At 44.2% G+C, this 23,070-nt stretch overlaps 1 protein-coding gene across 1 annotated transcript in view; it reads left to right on the top strand.

Annotated features, from left to right (window-relative positions):
- The first annotated feature begins 484 nt into the window (after positions 1 to 484).
- SACS (sacsin molecular chaperone) overlaps positions 485 to 23,070 on the top strand; it is a 49,843-nt gene continuing 27,257 nt past the window's right edge. Inside the window, exons 1-4 of the mRNA XM_056858750.1 lie at positions 485 to 596; positions 17,232 to 17,382; positions 18,187 to 18,274; positions 21,326 to 21,411. Coding sequence (XP_056714728.1) covers positions 559 to 596; positions 17,232 to 17,382; positions 18,187 to 18,274; positions 21,326 to 21,411 — 363 coding nt within the window. The 5' untranslated portion in view covers positions 485 to 558. The remainder of the gene's footprint in view (positions 597 to 17,231; positions 17,383 to 18,186; positions 18,275 to 21,325; positions 21,412 to 23,070) is intronic.

Raw genomic sequence — 23,070 nt, 5'->3', positions numbered from 1 at the left:
TTCTGCCTGTGTTCATGTCAGTTCTCCCTGCTTCACTCATGCTCTGTTTTTACCCTTCAGGAACACAGATGCATTGATAAGAGGCGGCCATTAGCAGGTGAAGGGAAGAAAATGGGCAGACTTGGATTCAAATGCTGCCTTTTGTGTCCCTGAGAATAAGAAAATAACCATTTCCACATTCCCAATAATCCTCAACAAGAGACGAAGTTCATCTGCACAAGAAAAAACTATGGTGGGACTTACATTTAAGCTGTGTTCCTGACTCTTTAATCTGCTGCTATTGTGTTCCTGACTCTTTAATCTGCTGCTGAATACAAGAAAGGCAATCCCTCTGAAGAGCTCCGAACAGAAAAAGATTTGACAAGGGACAAATAAGCAGCAGGCAGTGCGAAATACAGTATTCTGTTGGAGATAAGAGATCAAGAAACTATTGAGTGCTCCACATGGTCAGACAGAGCTGGAGTTATTTTTTTAGATGACAAACTGATGAACCACCACAGGCGTTTAAAAAAGATTGAACCGTCTATGTCTGCTTCGTGTTCCTAGCAGGAAGAAATCATGGACGCAGAAAAGATGAAGACCAAGGATGAGCTCAGGTAAATTAAGTAACCAATGTAATATACTAAGGTACAAATAGATAAAAGCGAAAGTTACCTAATCTATTGTGCACTTTCCTGCCATCAGTGGAAAAAGTCGGAAAGCACAAAGGGTAACTAGGGAATCAATCAGGTTTCCCCCCCCCCCCATCTATCCTCCAAGGAGCTCAGGGTGGCACATTTGATTCTTGTAATGATTTAATTGTGACTTGTAAAATGCTTTGGTCCATGAGGAAAGGTGGGATAGAAATATTTTAATTAATAAATAATAAGTGGGAAGTAATCCATACATGGGACTCAGGTGTCTGCCCATTCATGTGATGGGCTTACACTGGAGTAACTTTGAAAACTATTGCACTTAAAGAGCCTTACTGTGTTTCTACAGGTAAATGAGACAATGCAAATGGTTATGATCTGAGTGCTAGTAAAGTAACAGAGAAGTATTCCATTTCTCCTTCCATCACACATATCCCTTCTCTGTTGTCCTGGCATCTTTGTGTCCTTTGCTCTTTTCCCTCTGTTGTCTCCACCACTGTCAAATTTGACATTGTAAGCTCCTTGGGGTATGGATGTGCCTTTTGGCTATGTTATTCTTTAAAGTGCCGTGTTAGTTGATGATACTAATGATAACTAACAGTTCTTGTTCAGCATTTCCTAGAGGAATGCTGCATATAAGAAAAAGATGTAGTGCTGTATTTCCATTGCTCTTTGCAAGACCCCTGGGCTGATGGCATTAATTTCATAGTGTGACTTACAGTGTAATCCTAAAGAGAGTTACTCCAGTCTAAGCCCATTAATTTCAATGGGCTTAGATTGGAGTAACTCTCCTAAGGATTGCACAGTTAGACACGTTCATATTGTCTGCAGATTAAATTTAATTGTGTAAACTCTACATATTGTTCCAGTTATGCAAAGCTTTGAATAGGCATTCCTTCTAGACTTCAATAATTGGATTACAGTAGGATTCCCGCCTATCAAGAACATTTCTGCTTTCTGTTGATCAAACAAATGAAACAATTTTGTTATAATAAGTTTACTTTGATACATTTCTAGAGGAAGGCAAACTGTAGTCTTCAAACAGTTCACACTGGAGTAGCCATCTAGACATCCAGGGGATTATGCAGAAGCTAAGAAACTTGATGGTTTCAGTGTGATTAAAGGTTGACAATATGACTCTGGTTTGTATCACTGCCATGATGATATAGAGCCAGTTTGGGGCAGAGTGTCGGACTAGGATCTGGGAGATCCAGGTTTGAATTCTTCTCTGCCATGGAAGTTAGCTGGGTGACCTTGGGCCAGCTGCACACTTAGCCTGACATCCCACCTCATGTTGTTGTTGTGGGGATGAAATGGAGGAAAGGGGAACTATGCAAGCTGCTTTGGGTCCCCATTGGGGAGAAAGGTGGGGTGTAAATGAATAAATAGCTAGAGACTGTAAATGTGGGAATCCTAAGTTCAAGTCATTGGGTTAGGCCAGATATCTCTGAACCTAAAATACTTCACTTGGACCAATGTTCTTCACCCCCTCCCTGTGAAAGACTGATCTGTTTATAGAGGAAAACTGCAGCTTCATGAGCATAAAGTGTGACTTGATTGCTGTAGCTCTAGGTGGACTGGAAAGGTACTGGAAATTCAGCCCAAAGTTCTGCAGCTTAGGGCAGAGCATCTGTTTTGCATGCAGAAGGTCCCAGTTCAAGCCCAAGCATCTCCAGTTAACAGGCTCAGATAGCAGGTGATGGAAAAAACTTCCCCACCTGGGACCCTGGAGAGCTACTACCAGTCTGAGTAGACAATACTGACCTTGGTGGACCAATTATCTGATTCTGTTCAAGGCACCTTCATATGTTCAGAAACTCCAGTCTAATTCAGGGCTGTTGTTCTTCACAAAGGACAGCCAACAGAGTTTCAGAAGCCACATAGTGGGAAATGCTTGATTTGGTTTGTGAACTTTGCATGATGGAAGGCATGTGTTGAAATAAGGCTATGCCTACTTGGGACTTTCCTGTAATTTGATATCTGGATGTGATCTTCCTTGATTTCCCTCTAAGTTTGCCCCAATGCAACTAGTTCTCCAGTATTGCAATGGACACTGCTTTGTATCCATGCTACTAGTGTTGGTGCAAAGCATTTTTTAAATTAATGAAATGTCAGAAAGGCAAATATAGCAGAAGGTTAGTAAACATTTCTGTATAATTCTTTATAGTGGGTAACCCTGGGTGGCTGACTGGATGTCAAGAAAGTGGGTAATCAGAGAGCCTACAGGCAATCCAGGTCACTGCTTATGAAGATTAATTTATCTGATTAAAAAAAAAAACTATTGATCTTAAGCTCTGGTAACTGTGATTGGCTTGATTCCACCACAGTGGAAAAAGAACTGTTCTCCCTGCCACAGCAAGGATTTAATTTCCCTTGTGTTACAATAAATAGGTCTATTATGCAGGATCTTAGATTCATTATTACGGTCATCACCACTTAACATTTGTTAATGTATCACCAATTATTCTTCAATATTATTGGTATTATCATTTATTGTTTAACATATGTATATTTTTCTTTTGATGAAAGTGTATTATGTTTTTATTTCCTGTTTTTTCTTTCTGTTAATTAACAAAAATAAAATCTTATTTTTTTTAAAAAAGTATCCTCCAGTTTATGAAGGTAGATAAATCACTATGGCTGCAATCCTGAACATATTTACTAGGGAGTAAGTCTTATTCAACTTAATGGGATTTACTTCTGAGTATACGTGCTTAGAATTGCACTGTAGGTCAAAAGAAAATAATAAATGTCCTTGTACATACAAGCTTTTAAAATCTTCAGCTTCCCCTATAAAAGCCTTTGTTTCTTAGCCTAATAAAATTTGATGCTATTATTAATTATTTATAAAGCATTTAAAATCTCTAAGTACTGTACAAAATTTAAAAAAAACAGACTGTCTGGAGTTTACAATCTAAACTATAGTCAGCATTAAAGCAATTGCTGTATCTTATCTCAATGTGGTGGGAGGAATTAGCTTGACAGTTCTATTGTTTTATTATTTGGAAGGCCAATGATACACAGTGAGCACCCAGATCAGGGAGAACTTCTGTATTGCTAGAAGCCATTATGTCCTCAGTTGATCAAGGCATTACATGCATTAAAGTGTGGATTATTTCTTTTATTTTTGCACCCCGAAAGTATTTTTTTCTTTTCCACAAGAGTGAAATAGTAAATGGCCTTTTAAAAGGCACCAAGGGCCACAGTAAGTGCTGTGTGTTTAGATCAGCTCTGCATGCAGGCAGTTGCCCCTCCCATCCCTAACAGAGACCTTTGAATCAAACTTCATAGATTTTCTCCCATGAATTCTGTTATTTTGCTTAGTGTACAAACCCTAAAACCTGGAGAATTAACATTTTGGAGTTTGAAAACCAAATACCAACATTGTGATCCCCTAAAATTGTTCTAACAATCAACATTTTTGCATCTCCAGTATACATATTACTATTTGAAAATTTAGGATGCTGATGTTGAGTCTGCTTATGACTGGTAAGGATAATGCTAAGCAAGAGTAAGTATGGTAAAGACTACTTATAAGGACATCATAAAGTATTGAGCGAACCGACCTTGGGTTGACTTTTATTGGAAATCTTAATGTGGCCATAAAATTTTAGTGATGCTGCATATTGACTGGAGATTTAAAAAACAAAAACAAAAATGCTTATAGGAAAATAGCAATCAAACAGACCATTATAATTATATAACAATATGAGATAGGGGTCATGTGTGTACAGTGTTCTGCGCCAGCAAAATAATTGATGTTATGTAAACCAAAAATATTTTTGCAAGTCTTTAAATTAACTATAGAGGATAATAACTGATAGGTATGTTACTCTTCCAGGAGAAGAACAAGGAGACAATAACCCTGTTGATCCTTCTGAACCTCTAATTGGCTTTCATTATAATTGACAATAGTGCAGGGGTTGCATGGCATGGGTATCATGTTGTTTAAAGTGATGATTCTGTTCTTGTCTAGCTGTCTGGTGCCAGAAGGTGGGGCTGTGGAACATCTGCTTGGCTCACTACCATTTGTGTTATGGGAAACTGTAGGGTTCATTCTTCCCCATTCTGATTAACATCAACAGCTCCCACCCCTCCCCACCGGCAGGCAGGCTTGTGGGGATGGCACTATATCGGGTGTGGGGTAAGTTCCTGATGTTTGTCTGAGCCCACGGTGGCACCAAGGCTTGTGCTGGAAGGTCTGCTTGGTGAAGTTGGACTCGGCTGGCAGGAGGATTACGGGCACTTGTTGCAAAATGCAACAGTGGTTCAGGGAGGCTCGATTAGCCAAAATGGACGCCGGGTTGCCTCGGGGGTGAGGCATAGCTCGCAGGGATCTCCTGGTTCAGCATTCGTGGCATCCGCTGGGGGGCATCGGTGCTGCTGGTGCGGTGCCGTGTGTCGAAACACGGGACACCGGACATCTTGGGGATCCAGCTGGGAGAGACTGACCTGGTGAGACGGGGAGGCTGCGGTCTATGGGAGGCGGCCACGGTTGACCTGCAGACCCCGGCCGAGCGGCTGCCCAGGAGGACCTTGGTGTGGTCGGGCAAGCTGGAACGGAGGTGCTGGTAGGGTGCGCAGTCCCCTAGAAAGGTGGACCGGGTGCGCAGTCCCCTAAAAAGGTGGACCAGGCCAGGCAGGAGGTCACAGTGGTGGTGGGTAAGGCTGTGACGGCCTTGGGAGGAGCCGTGATCCACCACCCAGACCTTGGTGTGGTCAGTCAAGCTGAACGGAGGTGCTGGTTGGATGCGCAGTCCCCTAGAAAGGTGGACCGGGTGCGCAGTCCCCTAGAATGGTGGACCAAGCCAGGCAGAAGGCACAGTGATGGTGGGTAAGCTACAGGACCTATGACATGGGCTCAGCTGGTGGTTGCAGCATTAGGCGTTGGCGGGAGACACCTGGAGAGGTAGGGTAGACATCTCCGGTTGCCTCTTGTGGCGGTTTGGGCATGGGGCCGGATCCAGTTTGGATGAAAGACGGCCTGCGTGCCCCGCTTCCCATTCTGGGGACCCTAATAAGGGGTTTTGGGGGGAGGCCAGGAATGGTTAAGCCTGTCTCGGGGGCTGCGGTTTGGCCTCCTCCCAAGTGGCAGTGGACCACACAGTTGGCTGCCGCCCACATGGGTCCCGGCATACTGCCATCTCAGGCTGCGCCCAGCAGGGGGGTTGGGCGCAGGGTGTGATCAGCTGACAGATGGGTCAGCTGATCCCTGGATCCCGCCCCTCATGCTTGCCAATGCCTAAAGCTGTAATCAATAAAGTTGTGGCCTGTTTACTCCAGCTATTGCGTACTAGTCATTCTTGGTAAGATCACGCCTTTCGGTCACCAGGGTATGGATAGCCCCTGGGGTGACCGTGACCCCCTTTCCCCCCGTTCCGTTCCCCCCCCCCATAGGACTGGGGCCGCAACAGCTCTAGTTCCTCTTTTCATTGGACCTTATCTCATTGGATCCTGATAAGATCCTGGATGTTCTAAACTAGTGTCTGGATGCAATGATGATCTGCATGAGGACCAAATACGACTGGGCAAAAATGAGCAAAGCCATGGTAGAGTATCTGCTTTGCATGCAAAAGGCCCCAGGTACAACTCCTGACATCTTCAGTTTAAAAAAAAAATAGGATCAAGTTGTAGATGATGTGAAAGACCTTGGGGGAGCTGCTGCCAGTCAGAGTAGAGACAGTGCTGTTCTTGGTAGTCCAGTGGTCTGATTTAGTATATGGTAGCTCCATGTATGTATTCAATGTGGGCAGTCAAGGATTGAGAATTCAGTCTGTTTTGGACTGTTGTTCTCCCCCTAAAAGGGCAGGGTGAAAGCTCAAGGATGCTATTAGATGCATGTCTTCAGGTGGAAATCTTGCAGGCCTGAGTCTCCTTTGTTGCACCTTGCTCCTAGCTGTGTCTCTTCTTTGAGAGGCAGGATCGCCCTTTGGTTATCCATGCACTAATCACATCCAAGACAGATTACTTTAACATGCTCTGTTTTGGCCTGGTTCTGAAGACTGTTCAGAAGCATCAGTGTGGAATGCAGCAGCAAAATCACTGTCTATTACAAGTTACAGGGGATACATCTTGCCAGTTTTAAAAGGGCTAAACTGGATGCCAGTGTGCTTCAAAGAATAATACAAAATACTGGTTATGACCTTTTCAGCCATAAAGGGTTTGGGATCAGAGTACTGAAAAGACTGCTCCCATGTGAGCCTGCCTGCCACCTGATGTCAACTTCATAGGCCCTTATCCACGTGGCCACTACTTCGTGAGTGGCATTGGGAGGGGGGAAGTAATTCCAGAGGAACAGCTGTGTTCGTCTGTTGCAACAGAAATAAGCAGGAGTCTGGTGGCACCTTAAAGACTAACAATATTTTATTCCAGCATTCTTTTAACAGCAAATGAAGGGGAGACTTCCATTGTCATGCCTCAATTATGAATGCACAGCCCACGTTCAGTCATCGGTTGCCAAGCTGTTGATCTTTCGAAAGATCAAACACATTGTAAGCTGCCTCAGGAACCAAATCTAATGAAGAGCACAGAATATTTATTTATTTAACATTTTAATAAGTAGATGCTACAGCCGTGTGAGCGGCCCATGTATATCCTCTTTATGCATCAGTCTGTATGCATCAGAAAGCAATATTATTCTGAATTGGTTTTTCCAGCAGAAAACAAGAAAGGCTTGTTGGCCAACATTAAATTGATTTAGTTCAGCACTGAGTACTGCTGGAACTGATTATACAAAAGCTGCACCTGAAGAAGTAGGTTAGTCCATGTGCTGTGTGAGTTTTGCCATCAAGTCACAACTGATTTATGACGATTTTGTAGGGTTTTCAAAGCAAGAGACATTCAGAAGTGGTTTGCCATTTCCTGCCTCCACGTCACGACCCTGGTATTCCTTGGACGTCTCCCATCCAACACTAGCCAGAGCTGAAACTGTGTGGCTAGCCCAAGGTCACCCAGCAAGTTTCCATGGTGCAAGTGGGGATTCGAACCTACGTTTCCCAGATCCTAGTCTGACACCTGGTGGTCCCTTCCAACTCTATGATTCTACAGCAGCTTCCTGGAATTATTAGCCCACAACAGCTGCCATCCAAAGCAGAGCTACACCTTTCTAAGCTTATTGGCTTCAATGGACTAAGAAGGCTGTAACTGTTCTAAGGTTTCCCTGAATATTCCTTTAATGACCCATAATGTCCCTGAGCACGAATCAGAATTTCCGTACTCCCCCCCCACAATTCTTTCTTTGTGAACAGAAACCTGTGCTGTATAAAAATGGTAGATAAATTCTATGATGTTTTGAAAAGCAATTGATACCTTGTCACCCTATGCTGAAAGAGTAGGTACTTTGTGATCCAAATATTAACATGAAACGTAGCATGAAATCTGAGCAATAGTGACAGTTTAAAAATATATACTCTGATGGATTTTTAAAATGTCATTATCTCTCTGATTTCATGCTAACAGGAGCCACAGATGTATATAAAGTGCTTGGTTTAGATAAAGAAGATTGAAATGTGAGCATTTTATTGTGGTACAAAAAGTTCCATAAGCTATAGATTGTTTCACATTGAAATGTGGTTGCTGAGTCATTGGCATTTTCCTGCCAGCACTGCAGAAACTTAGCAGCTGCCATTGTAAATCTCTTACTGCAGCAGATGTTCTGTTGCATTACTCCCCCCCCCCAAAAAAATGATTTGCTTAAAGTACCTACATACAGGCTTCCCTTCTTTTGGCTCTTTCAAATCTTTTATTTGTAGCTATGTCCTGTAATACTTAAACCACTGTGCATAGTTGTCCCAGATGAGTAAAAAAAACAAAACCTCTAGTTCAGAATCAAAGTTATTACCAAAGCAAAGGTTTTATGATTAAAGGCCAAAAATTGCAAAGGTAACTATGTTCCAGAAATTACTGATGGTGATTCAAGATTATGGTGATTCAAGACCTTGGGCTGTATCAACAGAAGTATAGTGTCCAGATCACACAAAGTGATGGTATTGCTTTGCTCTGGGTAGACCTCACCTAGAGTACTGTGTTCAGTATTGGGCACCGCAATTTAAGAAAGATGTAGAAAAGCTGGAACGTGTCCAGAGGAGGGCAACAAAGATGGTGAGGGGTCTGGAGATCATGTCCTATGAGGAAAGGTTGAAGGAGCTGGGTATGTTTAGCCTGAAGAGGAGAAGACTGAGAGGGGATATGATAACCATCTTCAAGTACCTGAAGGGCTGTCATTTAGAGGAGGGTGCCAAGTTTTTTTCTGTTGCTCCAGAAGGTTGGACCAGAACCAAAAGGTTGAAATTAAATCAGGAGGTGGTAAGCTCTCCTTCCCTGGAGGATTTTAAGCAGAGGCTAGATGGCCATCTGTCAGCAATGCTGATTCTATGACCTTAAGCAGATGATGAGAGGGAGGGCATCTTGGCCATCTTCTGGGCATGGAGTAGGGGTCACTGGGGGTGTGGGGGGAGGTAGCTGTGAATTCCCTGCATTGTGCAGGGGGTTGGACTAGATGACCCTGGTGATATCTTCCACCTGTATGATTCTATGTTTTCATTCTTTATTAGTGGCCAAGCAGAAAATGTGGTTTAGTTAGCACATACTAGTCTTAAAGGAGCTCTGAATTTAATTATAGATTGAAATGTTTTGAAAAGTTATTGTTTTTTTTTAAAGCATGAAATAGTGGGGAACCCTTGCACTGTATCACATTTTGCAGTATTTGCATGGTGAAAAATGTCTCCCATTAAATGTCGAATGGTAATATCACAATTGCTTGAGAATTCCTCTTAGAGCAGGGATGGTTTATTTTTTCAATATTACAGGCCCCATATCTTTAACTGTTGTATAGATAATGGCATTTTGACAAATGCTGCTTTTCAAGTCTATCACATGACTGTTCTTCTATACAACTATTACTTATTTCTGTTCGTCATATTGATATCCTGCCTTTCCTCCAAGAAGCTTAGAGTGGCATACATGGTTTTCCCATGAAAAGAAACCCTAAAACAGTGGTAGCTACTCCACAGCTCACAAAGAGCTGCAGTGGCCTTCAACCAGATGAGGCTAAAGGAGGCTCACAGCTTACCCTCTGCTCTGGTGGCAGCTGTATCAAGGTATGAACCAACTGCTAATCAGTAGCCCCACCAGAAAAAGGTCTTGCCTACTTTCCTGAAACATGGGACAGATGACATATTGGGCAAAAGTGGCCAGAAGACCCACCATCTTTGAACCAGTGCATCTTTTAGGTTGTCTGACAATAGGATTTAGAGCCACAATCCAAAGAAACTATGAGCAGATACAAACACCTGAGCTGCTGAACCTTTTAGCAGTTCCTAGTGTTGAAATGACACACCACAGTCCCATATATTACAAGGGCCTCAAATATGTGAGAAGATGGGATTTATTGTCATAAGCCTTCATAGGCAACAGCTGATGTCTGTAAAAGCTCATGGCATATAAGGCCATTTTGTAAGATGCCACTGTGGTTCTTTTCTCTGTGTGTTTTCAGTTGAAAGTTAGTGATTGAGCTAGGAAGAGAATCTGTGGTTTCTCACATCTACCCCTGATGATGTAAGTTAGTCTGTGACTTCCCAAAGCCATATACAGTGTGCTTTATGCAGATCAGGGGTCTCCCATACAAGCAGGATATTTATATCTACTACATTAAATTATACAGTATCTGTAACATTGTCTAACCTACTCAGCTGTTTTCATAGTCCATTTTATTCCACTGCTCTCTTTCAAAAACTGCTTATGAAGAACTAGTTTATAATCTTTTTATAAAAGATAAGTTTTGTAGTGGTTTTTATTAAGGCCACACTGAAATGCCTGGTCACTTGAGTTTATGGTAATTCGTATGAATGGTTTTCTTTGTTAAATACACAATTAATTAATTTCAGTGAGCTTAGACTGGAATAATTCTGCATAGGATTTCACTGTTGGACAAATTCCAGCTCACGAAATCACATTCTACTTATTAAATGTCCCTCTGTTTCAGTTAGGAGACATTTTAAATTAAACAGGTCTTTGTGAGGCAGATCACTATTTTAAAATGATACAGATATTATGTTAAAGAAGTGGAGGGCCCGCAAGAACTCGCAGGGGTCACCTAATTTCCCCCTCCCCTACTAGTTCCTCATCTCCTTCCCTGAAAGCCCCCATAGGTCTTTTCCTGCTTCCTTCTTTCCTTCCCACCCACCCACCCACCAGCCTACCTACCTTCATCTTACCCCGTCTTCATTTTTCCCTCCCCCCTCCCCCAGAAACGTCTCCCTAGGAAAACCCTGCTTGGTTCATGCTGCTGTACAGTGCTGGTCCAGACGGGTAGTGTCAGCCGCTGGCAGAGTTGGGTGGTGCCGGCCACTAGGCCGGGCCCAGTTGCACAGTAGGGAACCTGCAAGTACTTGTGTAGGGTACCTCATTTCTCCCTATATCCTCTTCTCACACTAATTACTCTCTTCCTTCTCCTGGCAGCCCTATATCCTCATCTTTCCATGCTTCCTTTCCCCCTATCCTATCAGCCACCCATCTGTTATCTGCCCCACTATCATATTTATTGCCTATGTAATTTATACCTCTACTTTGTCCACAATGGGGCCCAAAGCAGCTCAGATAATTTTTCTGTCCTCCATGAAAAAAAAACCCAAAAACATTTTAATTTTGAAAATACAAAACAATGTAGAAGTGACTTTCATCAGTGTAGCAGAGCTTCCCTGCCTACTGCTTCCCACCACTAAAAACACTTGGTGGCGCCAGAAAAGGTGTCCGTGGACACACATGCTGCCCACGGGCACCACATTGGGTACCCCTGATTTATAGGTTTGGGTGAGACGGCACTGTTTCCCCACAATTAGTTTAAGAAAGCCCCAATACTATTTTTAAGAGTGCTACTACCTTTGAGCTATAGTCTACAACAGATGAAAAGTGCCTCGTGATTTGAAAATATACCACTAAATGTTTCATAATCTTAACGTTGCAGTAGAATGCATTAGAAGAAGGTACACGCTTGCTTGTTATGTGAGTCCGGAATGAAGAGGTGGTGGCTCTACATGATGTATTGTGATCCACAAAGATATACTTGATAGCAGGTCACTTTTTACAGCTCTGCATTTATTGTGATGCACAAAGGTGCTGAAATCCTTGGTCTTATGGCTGAAATCCTTAGTCTGAAACTTCCCAGAATAGAGGCATTGTCAGGAGCAGAGTTGTGTAACTTTTAGTCTTGCACATTCCCACTATTTTTTTAAAATTCAGTTGTCTCTGTGACCAAATTGTCAACAGGACTGTCATAGGAACGTATCCATTTCATTAATCACGAATCAGGTACCACAAAATTTGAGCTGCGTCTTGATTCCCAGTTCTTTATTCAGCATAAGAGCCGGATTAATGAACTGAAGGTTTACACATCCCTCCACTACAAAATGTGTCAACGCAACCCAGATCATGCACCTCTCGTGACTGGATAACTGACGATGCCCCCACCATTGTCTCTGGCCCAATGCCCTCAAGTCTACACTGAGAAAAAAATTTTTTTGGGGGGGGTTGCAACCATAAATTGGGCTGGACCAAATAATACAACCCGGCAGGAGACTGTCCGTTTTGAGACTGCCCATTATTAGTATCATAGAGTTGGAAGGGACCACCAGGGTCATCTAGACCAACCCCCTGCACTACACAGGAAATTCACAACTACCTCCCCCCACACCCCCAGTGACCCCTACTCCATGCTCAAAAGATGGCCAAGGTGCCGTCCCTCTCATGATCTGCCTAAGGTCATAGAATCAGCACTACTGACAGATGGCCATCTAGCCTCTGCTTAAAAACCTCCAAGGAAGGAGAGCTTACCACCTCCCGCGGAAGCCTGTTCCACTGAGGAACCTCTCTAACTGTTAGAACATTCTTCCTAACGTCTAGATGGGAACTCTTTTGATTTAATTTCAGCCCGTTGGTGTCAGAAGAAGACAGTCTTGTGTCACCTTAAAGATCCACAGAATGCTTCATTTCCAGGCGAGCTGCTCTGAAACTCGACAGCACTTGCAGCCACCAGCCTTCTGCTGGCACCTTGTTGTGGCAGAAAATTGGTTCTTCTTCAGGGTATCTGAATACTCCACCTGCTGCATCCCACACCAAAGTCTACAGGAGTAGCTCCTGCCACAATAAACCTGCTAGTCTTTCAAAGTGCTGCCAGGCAACTTCTTGTTCTGCGATTGCACCTTTAACAGTGTAAAACTGGAGAGGATTATGTGCGTGCGTTCGGGAATACGAACGGGGGAAAAGCGCATCTGAAGAGTGGCAACGCCAAGGCAAAACCTCCCGTGCGTAAACGCGTACAAGATCAGCCTCTTACCCTTCGCCCTCGGCGGCTCAGGCGGGCTAGCAGCCGGGCAGCCCACAGCTCCCTCCCTCCTCCCTCCCTTGCAGGGGAGAGGCCTGCGTCCCCGCCCCTCCCCCCGTCGGCCGGCCCCTCCTCCGGGCGGCCCCCACCCCCTTCCCCATGTGCGGCACCGGCGTGGCGCTGGAAGGCGGTCCTCTCTGCCAGCCTCGGGGCGCGAGAGGAAGGGCATGTGAGTGGGGCCGGGGGCTGGGCGGGCGCCAGGGGCGGGGAAGGCGCTGCCCGGGGGGGCGGGGGGGCGGGGGGGCGGGGGGGCGGTGATTGCACGCCTCCGGCTCCCCCCTGGGAAGCCCGCAGCTCTTCCTCTTCGGCGCAAGGATGAGGGGAGTCCGGCCGGGGAGAGAAGCGGGGAAGCGACGCCCGCTGACTCAATGGCCTTTTACGCACGGGAGGCTCCGCCGGTCTCTAGGGGCTCGTTTTCCCCCATCCTAATCCTCAAAACTCTGCGTGGGGTGGGGGGTGGGGGGCTTGTTTCTGAGTTTGGAGGAGCTGGATGGGGGGAATTCCCAGCCGGGGGCCGTGTTACGGATTCCGGGGACTGCCCCCCCCCCCAAAAAAAAACCCCAAATCGGTGGGTTCTAGCTCGAATCAAGACCCTCGAAGCGACAGTGACTAAACTGCGGCTGTCGCGTTTGGGTCACGCCGTGAGACGACGAGGGTCGCTGGGAAGGGCCGCCGGGCTGGGAAAAGTGGAGGGCAGCAGGAAAAAGAGGAAGGCCCAGCAAGAGAGGGGTGGGCTCGATCAAGGAAGCCACGGCCTTCAGTTTGCAGGATCTGAGCCAGGCTGTCCAAGACAGGGCATTTGGGAGGGCTTTCATTCATAGGGTCGCCACGAGTCAGAAGCGACTGGACGGCGCTTCACACACACAGCCGTGTTAGTCTGTCTGCAGTAGTAGAAAAGGGCCAGAGTCCAGTAGCACCTTCAAGACTAACAAGAATATTTTCTGGTAGGGTAGGAGCTTTTGAGAGCCACAGCTCAGCTCCTACCCTACCAGACAATATTTTTGTTAGTCTTTAAGGTGCTACTGGACTCTTGCACACTTTCCCCATCCAGTAGTAGAAAAGGGCGTCTAGCATGGGTTCTCAACAAGGGGGGGATTTTAGGGTTGGGGGGGGGAATTGGGAGCACTATTCAGCAAAGTGTGATGCCCTGTAGATTATGTACAATCTGTAAAATTGTAGGGTTTTTTTTTTTTTTTAGTCAGACCAGTGGTTCCCAACCTTTGTTTGGGCCATGCCCCCACCTGAGCATCTCTAAAACCCTGATGCACCCCCCTGTGACATTGTCCCCAGCTGTCCGCCATGTACATTCTGATTTTAATTTCAAAAATGTGTATGTCGCAATATGTGTTTATATGCTGTACATGAGGCCCCTAAAACCATAAGAAATGCAAAAAAGCAATCACTGTTAATAACTCATTCTCAGATTGCCCCCCTTAAAAATCAAATTGCCCCCCCCCATGGGGCGTGTGCCCCACGTTGGGAACCACTGAGTTAGACTATGTTGGGAAGGGGGGAATTATATTCTGAATAATGGTAAAAGTGGGGGAATGGAGCAAAAAAGGTTGAGAACCACTGATCTAGAGAGCAGCGAATCCAAGGCAGAACCTCCCATGCATAAATGGCCAATGGGACTCACCGGAGTTACACCCTTCTAAATTCATAGGGCTTAGAAGGGTGTGACTTTGTTTAGTGCTGTGCTGTTAGTTTCAAGCAAATAGGACCTGTTCAGGGATTGGTTACTTATACTTTGTTGCAGCAAAAAACCAGCCAAGTCTTGCTGGGCTATCAGATGTATGAAAGGGGAGGGGTAGTGGCTCAGTGGTAGAGCATCTGCTTGGCATGCAAAAGGTCCCAGGTTCAATCCCTGGCATAACCAGTTAAAAGGGCTAGGCAAGTAGGTGATGTGAAAGGAGAGCCGCTGCTGGCCTGAATAGACAATACTGACTTTGATGGACCAAAAGTTTGATCAGTATAAGGCAGCCTCATATGTTCAAAATGGGCAGTCAAAAGTATGAATAGCTCAGTATTTCTTATAAATTATTAATCTGATGCTTTTGCTCTAACAGCTGTTCCTCAGTGGAACAGGCTTCCTCGGGAGGTGGTAAGCTCTCCTTCCCTGGAGGTTTTTAGGCAGAGGTTAGATGGCCATCTGTCAGCAATACTGATTCTATGACCTTAAGCAGATGATGATGAAAGGGAGGGCATCTAGGGCATGGAGTAGGGGTCACTGGGGGTGTGGGGGGAGGTAGTTGTGAATTTCCTGTGTTGGGCAGGGGGTTGGACTAGACCCTGGTGGTCCCTTCCAACTCTATGATTCTAAATAAAATAATGCTTCATAAATCTTATATACCGTTCAGTTATATCGACAAAAGTATGTATATCTACCCTTGGTGTATGCTGCTTTTGTGTTTGGCTGCTAGTACTCCAACTTATAAATGGTTATGTTTTATGTTGGAAATGTTATCAGTTATATTATTTTTAAAAATACATGATGCAAATTTTTTGAGGGCCATTTTGCAAGAGATTGAGGGGTAAAAGAACACAAATGAGTAACTTTCCAAACATTTTTTTTGCTGTCCCATGTGTATATGTACTCATGTGAACACACATCTTTATGGTCCACTGCATGACAATGTGGACTCCAGTCTATGAGGGGGTATGTTACAATAAATTTGTTATTCTTCAAGGTGCCATAGGATTGTTATTTTTTTGCTCCACAATATCCCATTCCCTGTGTTTTGCAACTGACAGTGGGAGTATTGAGGAAAGGGTGTGTGTTGCAACAGCTTCCTGATCAGGTACAATACCCATATACTTCTCTCCCTCCCCAGCCTGAAACATGGTTGGAGCACCCCCAGTGATGGGTCAACATATGGCGAAAGTGACAGGTGCAAGGATACCTGAGAGTGCATTCAGGATAATAGCTGTGGATGGAAAGAAATTAAAGGGCAATGAAGAAGTGCCTTATTTTCCACAACAGCCCAAAATACCCACATTAGGAGGAAACAGAATTACTTAGAGGAAAAGAAACAATATTCCATGATGAATGTATCATTTGCATCAGTGAATTGCCTGTATGTGTCCTTGGCAAAGAATTGCAGTGGCAACTTGCACTGGGAGTTAACCATGAGAATGTAATAGTTGATTGGGCCAATTTTAAAATTGCAAATATAAAAAGGCAACCATGCTCTGGTCACTCTTTCCACATGTTTTGCCCAGGTTTTCTGAATGCATGTATGCATAATCAAGGCAAAGCCCTGAAGTAGTTGGCAAGATTACCATGAGGAAACCGCCATGCATAAATCATGGCTATGGAGTAGTGTGCAAGTGTGTGAACATACCCCCCTTTCTCTCATATTAAAACTTTGTCATTCAATTAAGTTGATGAAAATAAGTTCAGGACAGGCAAAAAGAAGTGATCTTTAATCATACCATGGATATTAGTATTACAGGAACATCTATACCTGTGCCATCAGCATCTAATAAACAGAAGAGGAATGCTATGGACATGTCTATTTTGTGTGATTTCCTGTTTGACCATTGCCCAGGCAGGCCAAGATTGTCCTTTGGTCTGATAAGCAGCGCATTCCTGGGGTAGGGGGCCAAATCGCCTAAGAAGGCGATGTGACCCCAATGCTGGTGTCTGTGCCACTTGCACCATGCAAACTGGCACAGACGCCGGCTTATTGCCACTTGTGCCATCCCCTCTGGATGGCCGCTGCAGTGCAGCCCTCGGACACCGGCTTGGCCTCCTGCTGCTGCAAGTCCTCATGCTGACGCCCTGGGAGGCGTTCCTGAGATGCTCGGGGGGGGGGGCAGCTTTTTAACCCCTTTCAGCCCAGGAACGCCCCCTTTTGTAACAGCAGTGCTGCTCCATCTTTTTGTTGGTACAGCATTGCTGTTCTCTATGGGGCTTTCCCCCCCTTTAAAAAATTTTTTGTGAAAAAATGCCCTTTTTCTACCCTGCAGTGGGTGTGAAATCTCTGTTAAGGACCAGTGGCGGTGCCACAGACATGCCGTCCCCGGCCACTGCAGGTTTCAGGAATGGGCTGTGTGTATTGCAGTTCTTATGTATTGGTATAGCCAATGAAACTTTTCCATGTGTTTTGAGAGGCTGTGTATGATAATGAACAATAAAAAATATTTCTCTGTTTGGTAATGTATTTTTTTCTTTTGCCATTTATTCAAATCTGACTTCCTTTCGTTTCTTGTCGGTATAGGTCAGCAAGGGTAACTGTGCTTCACGACTATGTGGGCTGCCGGACATTTGAGATACTACCTTCAGTGTCTGTGGGAGGCATCAAAGAGTTAATTTATCCAGAGACGGGTTTCCCAGTAAGTGAGCAGCGGCTGTACCAGCATGGAAGAGAGGTAAGCTTCCTCCTCTCTTGGAACGTCTAAACTTTTTGAAGTAGCCTTGGCGTAATTCTTTCCCGTAAGAGCAATGCAGTCATGATGTAGTTAAAGCATTAATCAGCGAGGGAAATGAAATAAACGGTACATACATTGTCATACATTTCCGTCATTCTGCCGTTATACAACAAACACATTTACATGAGACAGCTGTGAAAATGCCTGTTCTCTCCCAGACATGGTTAAAGATGCTCGTTTTGACTCATGAATATCTAAAATGACTTGTGGCGATCATGCTTCCTTCCTTGTGCCCTTTTGCAAGATACCAGACAGACCAGTGTTGCATCTTAGGTTTATAATCAGTGTTCCAGCCAGTGAGGCGCTCATTAAATTGTGTGCGCTAATTGAGCAGTTGTGGTCTGTTTCTGTGCTTTTCAGATGTGTTAAGTGGTGCTTCATAGAGAGCGAGGGGATAGTGCACCACTGCCAGGTGGGGTCCATAATACCCAGTGTGGGGTCCATAATACCTGGCAATAAAATCTGAAAGGTCTTCAGTGGAACAGCAATTCAAAACAAAAACGGAGCTTAGGGTTGCTCCTGTCCAACTGTCTAGCGAGTGCTGAACTCATCCTGCGCATCACGTCATGTGCCTTCAGCCTTGCCATAGGCGCAGGTTTTCTTACATTTCTGAGCTTTTCAATCCTCCCCTTTTGGTCAGGCAGGGATTTCTTTAGAAACTGAAACCATTTGTTAACTGTCTTGATTGCAGTTATGGTGATGATCAGTACATTCAAGAACGCCTAAAATCTCTTTTCATTGCAGTTACCTGACTTTGTCAAGATTGGGGACCTTCAGACTTCTCAGAATCATGTGTTTCTGGACCTTTTGTCAAAGGGCTTGAAAGGAGGAGGTATGGTAAATACCCGTAAACCATCCCTTGCATGTATGCCCTTCTCATTTTCCTCTTTGTTACTCTCTTCTGTGTTTAGTGTTTCAGTAGTTTCCATGTTGGAGCATCTTTTGGCAGAACGTTTGGGCTGCTTGTTTTTGTAGTGTATAATAAGACAATCACTGGTATTGTTTAGAGAAAGCTTGGCTGTTTAGTATATGGTGAGAAGGGGCATATGGTTTGGGGAGGGATATACATTTTTTTTAATCAGAATGGGGTCCTTGAGAGATTGGGGATTTCTGTTTGAGAGGCTTGATCAGTTTGGGTTCTTTGAATTGGTACTAGTCTTTCATTAAGCAGTCCTCATTGAGTTGCAAAGAAGATTGTGTTGCAGGCATGGAAAGTTACAAATAGTCTGAAAGTGTGGTGTAGCTTGAATGTTTGTTTCTTATTTTTATTGTTCATTTATACCCAGCCTTTCACCCCAATGGGGACCCAAAGCACCTTACAACATTCTCCTCTCCTTCAGTTTGTCCTCACAACAACCTTGTTAGGTAGGTTAGGCTGAAGGTGAGTGACTGGCCCAAAAACTGTGTGACTGGCCCCAAGCCCGACCTGGTCGGGGAGGGGCGGGATAGAAATAAAACAAACAAACAAACAAAGAACACCTAGCAAGCTTCCGTGCCGGAGAGGGGATTTGAACCTGGGTCTCCCTAACACTCTAACCACTACTCTAACCTAGTCTGACACTCTAACCACTACAACTTGAATGTGTAGTTTGTGCAAGTTACTGACCAGGTTATCAATGAACTGACAGCGAAGAAGACCAGAAACAAGGATATGTAATGAAATTTAGTCTGCGTTTAACTGCGCTGAGTAAGTTAAACAAATGTATTCAAATAATATAACCAGCAACGTTAAGGAAAAATAGAATTGAAATGTTTTTAATTAGACAGTTGTGAACATAATAATCAATACTAGATACCCACCCTTCCTCCCTCTTCGCCCCTCCCCGTATCCTACATTTATAATAAAGAGTAATTAAGAGAGGGGAATTTTTTTTAGTCTGCGTTATGTCATACACTAAACGTATGGGGATCTTTGCAAAGGACTGCATAGTGATCTCTATATGCATAGACCGCATGGTTTCCAAGATCTCTTAATCATACTGGTCAGGCCACTTCTGAAATTAGGGGGAACTTGGGGAGCAGTCCGTTAAATAGCAGGAGTATCTGTAACTGGAGTTGTAAAAAACGATGTTCTCTCAGGGACTGTTTGGATTGTGACCCTAGAACATTCATGAAGATAGTTTCAGAGGGTAGCCATATTGGTCTGCAGTGGAACAGCTAGATTCGAGTCCAGTAGCTCGATTTGAACAGCTAGATTCGTGTCCAGTAGTTGGTCTTCGAGACCAACAAGACGTTTGGGGGTGTGACCTTTCAAGAGTCAAAGCTTCCTTTGTCCGTATCTATTAGGGTGATATTTTTAAATGTCCAGAAGGGAAGAGACAACTTTGGTTTCAATGAAAAAGAACACGCCGCCTTCACTTCCCCCCTCCTCCACGTTGTCATGGTGTAGTGGTTAAGAGTGATGGTTTGGAGCGATGGACTCTGATCTGGAACCGGGTTTGATTCCCCACTCCTCCACATGAGCGTCGGAGGCTAATCTGGTGAACTGGATTTGTTTCCCCACTCCTACACACGAAGCCAGCTGGGTGAGCTTGGGCCAGTCACACTCTCTCAGTCCCACCTACCTCACAGGGTGTCTGTTGTAGGGAAGGGAAGGTGACTGTAAGTCAGTTTGATTCTTCCTTGAGTGGTGGAGAAAGTTGGCATATAAAAACCAACTCTTTCTCCTTCTGTTTTTGGCCACGGAGCAACATTGCAACGATGTTGCTGAATGGTTAAAACACAAGGCCATGCATGTCTGTATGTCTTTCAGTGATTCTCATTCGTATTTTGCTATTTTTGGGAGGCATGGATATCACAGACGTTTGTAAGCAATACATAAAGTTTGCTTCGAGTCCAGTAAAACCTTAGAGACCAGCAAGATTTTCAAGGCATAAGCTTTTGAACACTAAAGCTCCCTTTGTCAAATAGCTTGTATTACTGAGACAGGAAGTTTAGATGGGTCAGGGATTTCGGGCTTACTTCCATGGGCATAACCAAAGAAAATGCCCACCTCTACCATGGTGCTTCAGCTAACAGTCAAGCCTGGGATGCTTGATAGAGGGAGGGAACAATTTGCTTGCCCAGAGGGGGGAAGGAAATTGGCCCCATTGCCTTGCTCAACATAGCAAGGAACCAATTCATTGGTGTGGGGTGTGTGTTGGCCCCACCCTAGAATGCAAATAAATTTTTCAACACAGAGGGAGATGGGAATTTGTTTTGGCCAGAGTTGAAATGTTGTTGAAACCTAGCAGGGAACTAAGTATTGGCGCCATTGCCTTGCCCAACCTAATGAGGAACTAATTCATTCTTTAATCAGAAAGAGGAGGAAGGGCCATCCCCATTATCTTTCCCAGAGCAGAAAAGTTTCCCAAATGTAGGGAATAATTATTTCATTAAAGGGAGGCAAGCACAGATAGTGTGGCATTGTATTATTCTTTAGCAGCACTGTCCAAACATTTAGGATTAAAAAAAATAAAGCATTGAGCTATTCCTGAGTGGTGGCAGGCAAGCATCCTAAAAATTAAAAAAAGAAAAAAGGTGGCCTGACATGGGGGAGGAAGTGGTCCAGTTCAGCTGGTGTGAAAGGGAAAACAAAGCAAGCCATGGTAGAAAATGGATTACCCTGCTGCATCTGGAATCTCCATTGCAAGTGCAAATTGACTAATAATCGTGCCAGCACTATGATCACAATGGGAACCCCCCCTTGTGTGGAAGGAGCCCTAGTTGTAGCATCAATGAGCAATTCATGCTGTAGTAGCTATCTTGCCTGCCCAGCCTGGTCAAGTGCCAAGCTTGCAAAGAACCGCTGCCATTTATGTTGCCTAGGTGGGAGAACTCTAAAAACTCTACATGTAATGTGATGAAGAATAGTGAAACATATTTGACTCTTCTGCATTTTTAGGTCGTTTTGGACAATCAACACCACCCCTTGTAGATTTCCTTAAAGATATTTTGAGAAGATATCCCGAAGGAGGACAGATTCTTAAGGTAAAGCATAAAATATTTTAAAGTAAATATTATTACAGATCTTTGCTGTGTTAAATAAGTATTTATTTAGTTAGCCAGCACGTCTGCCTTAATAGCCATTTCGCCAATATTTTATTTCTTTGTGATGCACTGAGTTTACTTCTCATTGTGTACCAAAGAAGCAGAATTTGGACAATTTGTTGGGAGAGAGAGAGTGCATCAAAGACACATTGCTGAATCTACTCCTTAATGGTAAGGAATAGGGCTGTTGATTCGGTTCGGGCCAAACTGAAAAACAGCCGAATTTTCCCCGATTCGGCCATTTTTCGGTTCGGACGAACCAAACTCAAAAAAGGCGAGAAACGGGGGAGCCGAATTTGCCGACTTTGGGGGTTCTACAATATCAATAGAAAACCTGTGCCGTATATAACGTCGTTGTGGAAATTAGCAGCACGAAAGGCTCCAAATAAAATCCAACTGGAATTGCATCACAAAACTTAAAATAAAGCATTACATCATACTTAATGAAACAAAATCAAGCATTACATCATGCACGAATGAGAAAATTATAAACATGTGCGGCTCAGACAATAACCCACAGTGCAACAAGCTAATATAGTGGGGCGGGGCAAATCCTCCTACTCTCTGGGATGGTCAAGTCGCAAGTCCAAGGAGACCAACAATAAAGAATGACGGTGAGGGTTCATGAAGGGGAGAGGAGAGGAGAACGCGTGGCTAGTCGCTGGTGCGCGTTTCAAAAGGCTTTCTTCAGCTCCAATAGAAAGGCAACGTCAGCTTTTAAGTCCATTTGGTAATTAGCTGGTTGTCAAAGAGACCGTCAGCTGCGAAGTGCAAGGTATTACAATGTCACTTATAAAATACATACAATACTGAAGTCCATGTGGATGCTATAATTCAAAAGGAAACTTACCAAAATGCGTCTTAATGAAACTCAATAGCGCATTGTACAAGGATCCGCGGTGGTGAGCTAACAGGAAGGGAGTTCTTATATAGCTGCCAGTGTAGCTTCTTAAAGGGACATTACCCCTAATGCAACAAAGCAACCCCGGAATAAAAATACAATTATACAAAGCATGACAAATCGAATTCATTATTTAAACCCTTAGGAATGAGAGTCTGAAAAGCATAAATTAAGCTAGATTCTTGCTGCAACAGTATTTTCTTGGCATCTTGAATATGAAAAGGTTTGGATTTAAACTGCCAAAGAACAAAAAAGAGTAGATCTGTATCAGCATGGCTTGCATGTATAAAATGTTGTACAAGTGGTGCCTCCAAATTCCGTGCGCGAATTCACGCACAGTGCTCACCGATCCTAAGACGGATTGGACGGGATGAGCAACCAATGTACATAAGACGACATGGACACAGAACCGCGTACACAGACATGGGGGTACCACAATTACTAAATTGGCGAAGAGTGTAAGAAAATTTTGGAGAGGTGGAATGGACCACTTTGATAGGTAAACTGTAGGGACACATAGAGCAGTGGCCACATTTATGGTGGCCAATAGTTTGAGATGGTCCTTGGGGTTGGCACACATCTGTTTTTATAAGCATATCTCGAATGGACGAAGTCCTTCTCATGCCTAAAATGGGTGGTTGAGAACAACCAGGAATGGTGTTCAACAGATGCCAGTGGTGAATCAAAATCTTTTTGAT

Source organism: Euleptes europaea, chromosome 12 (genome assembly GCF_029931775.1).
Source record: "Euleptes europaea isolate rEulEur1 chromosome 12, rEulEur1.hap1, whole genome shotgun sequence".
NCBI lineage: Eukaryota > Metazoa > Chordata > Lepidosauria > Squamata > Sphaerodactylidae > Euleptes > Euleptes europaea.
Note: the sequence above shows the minus strand (reverse complement) of the source record. Positions and strands in the feature narration are given on the sequence as shown.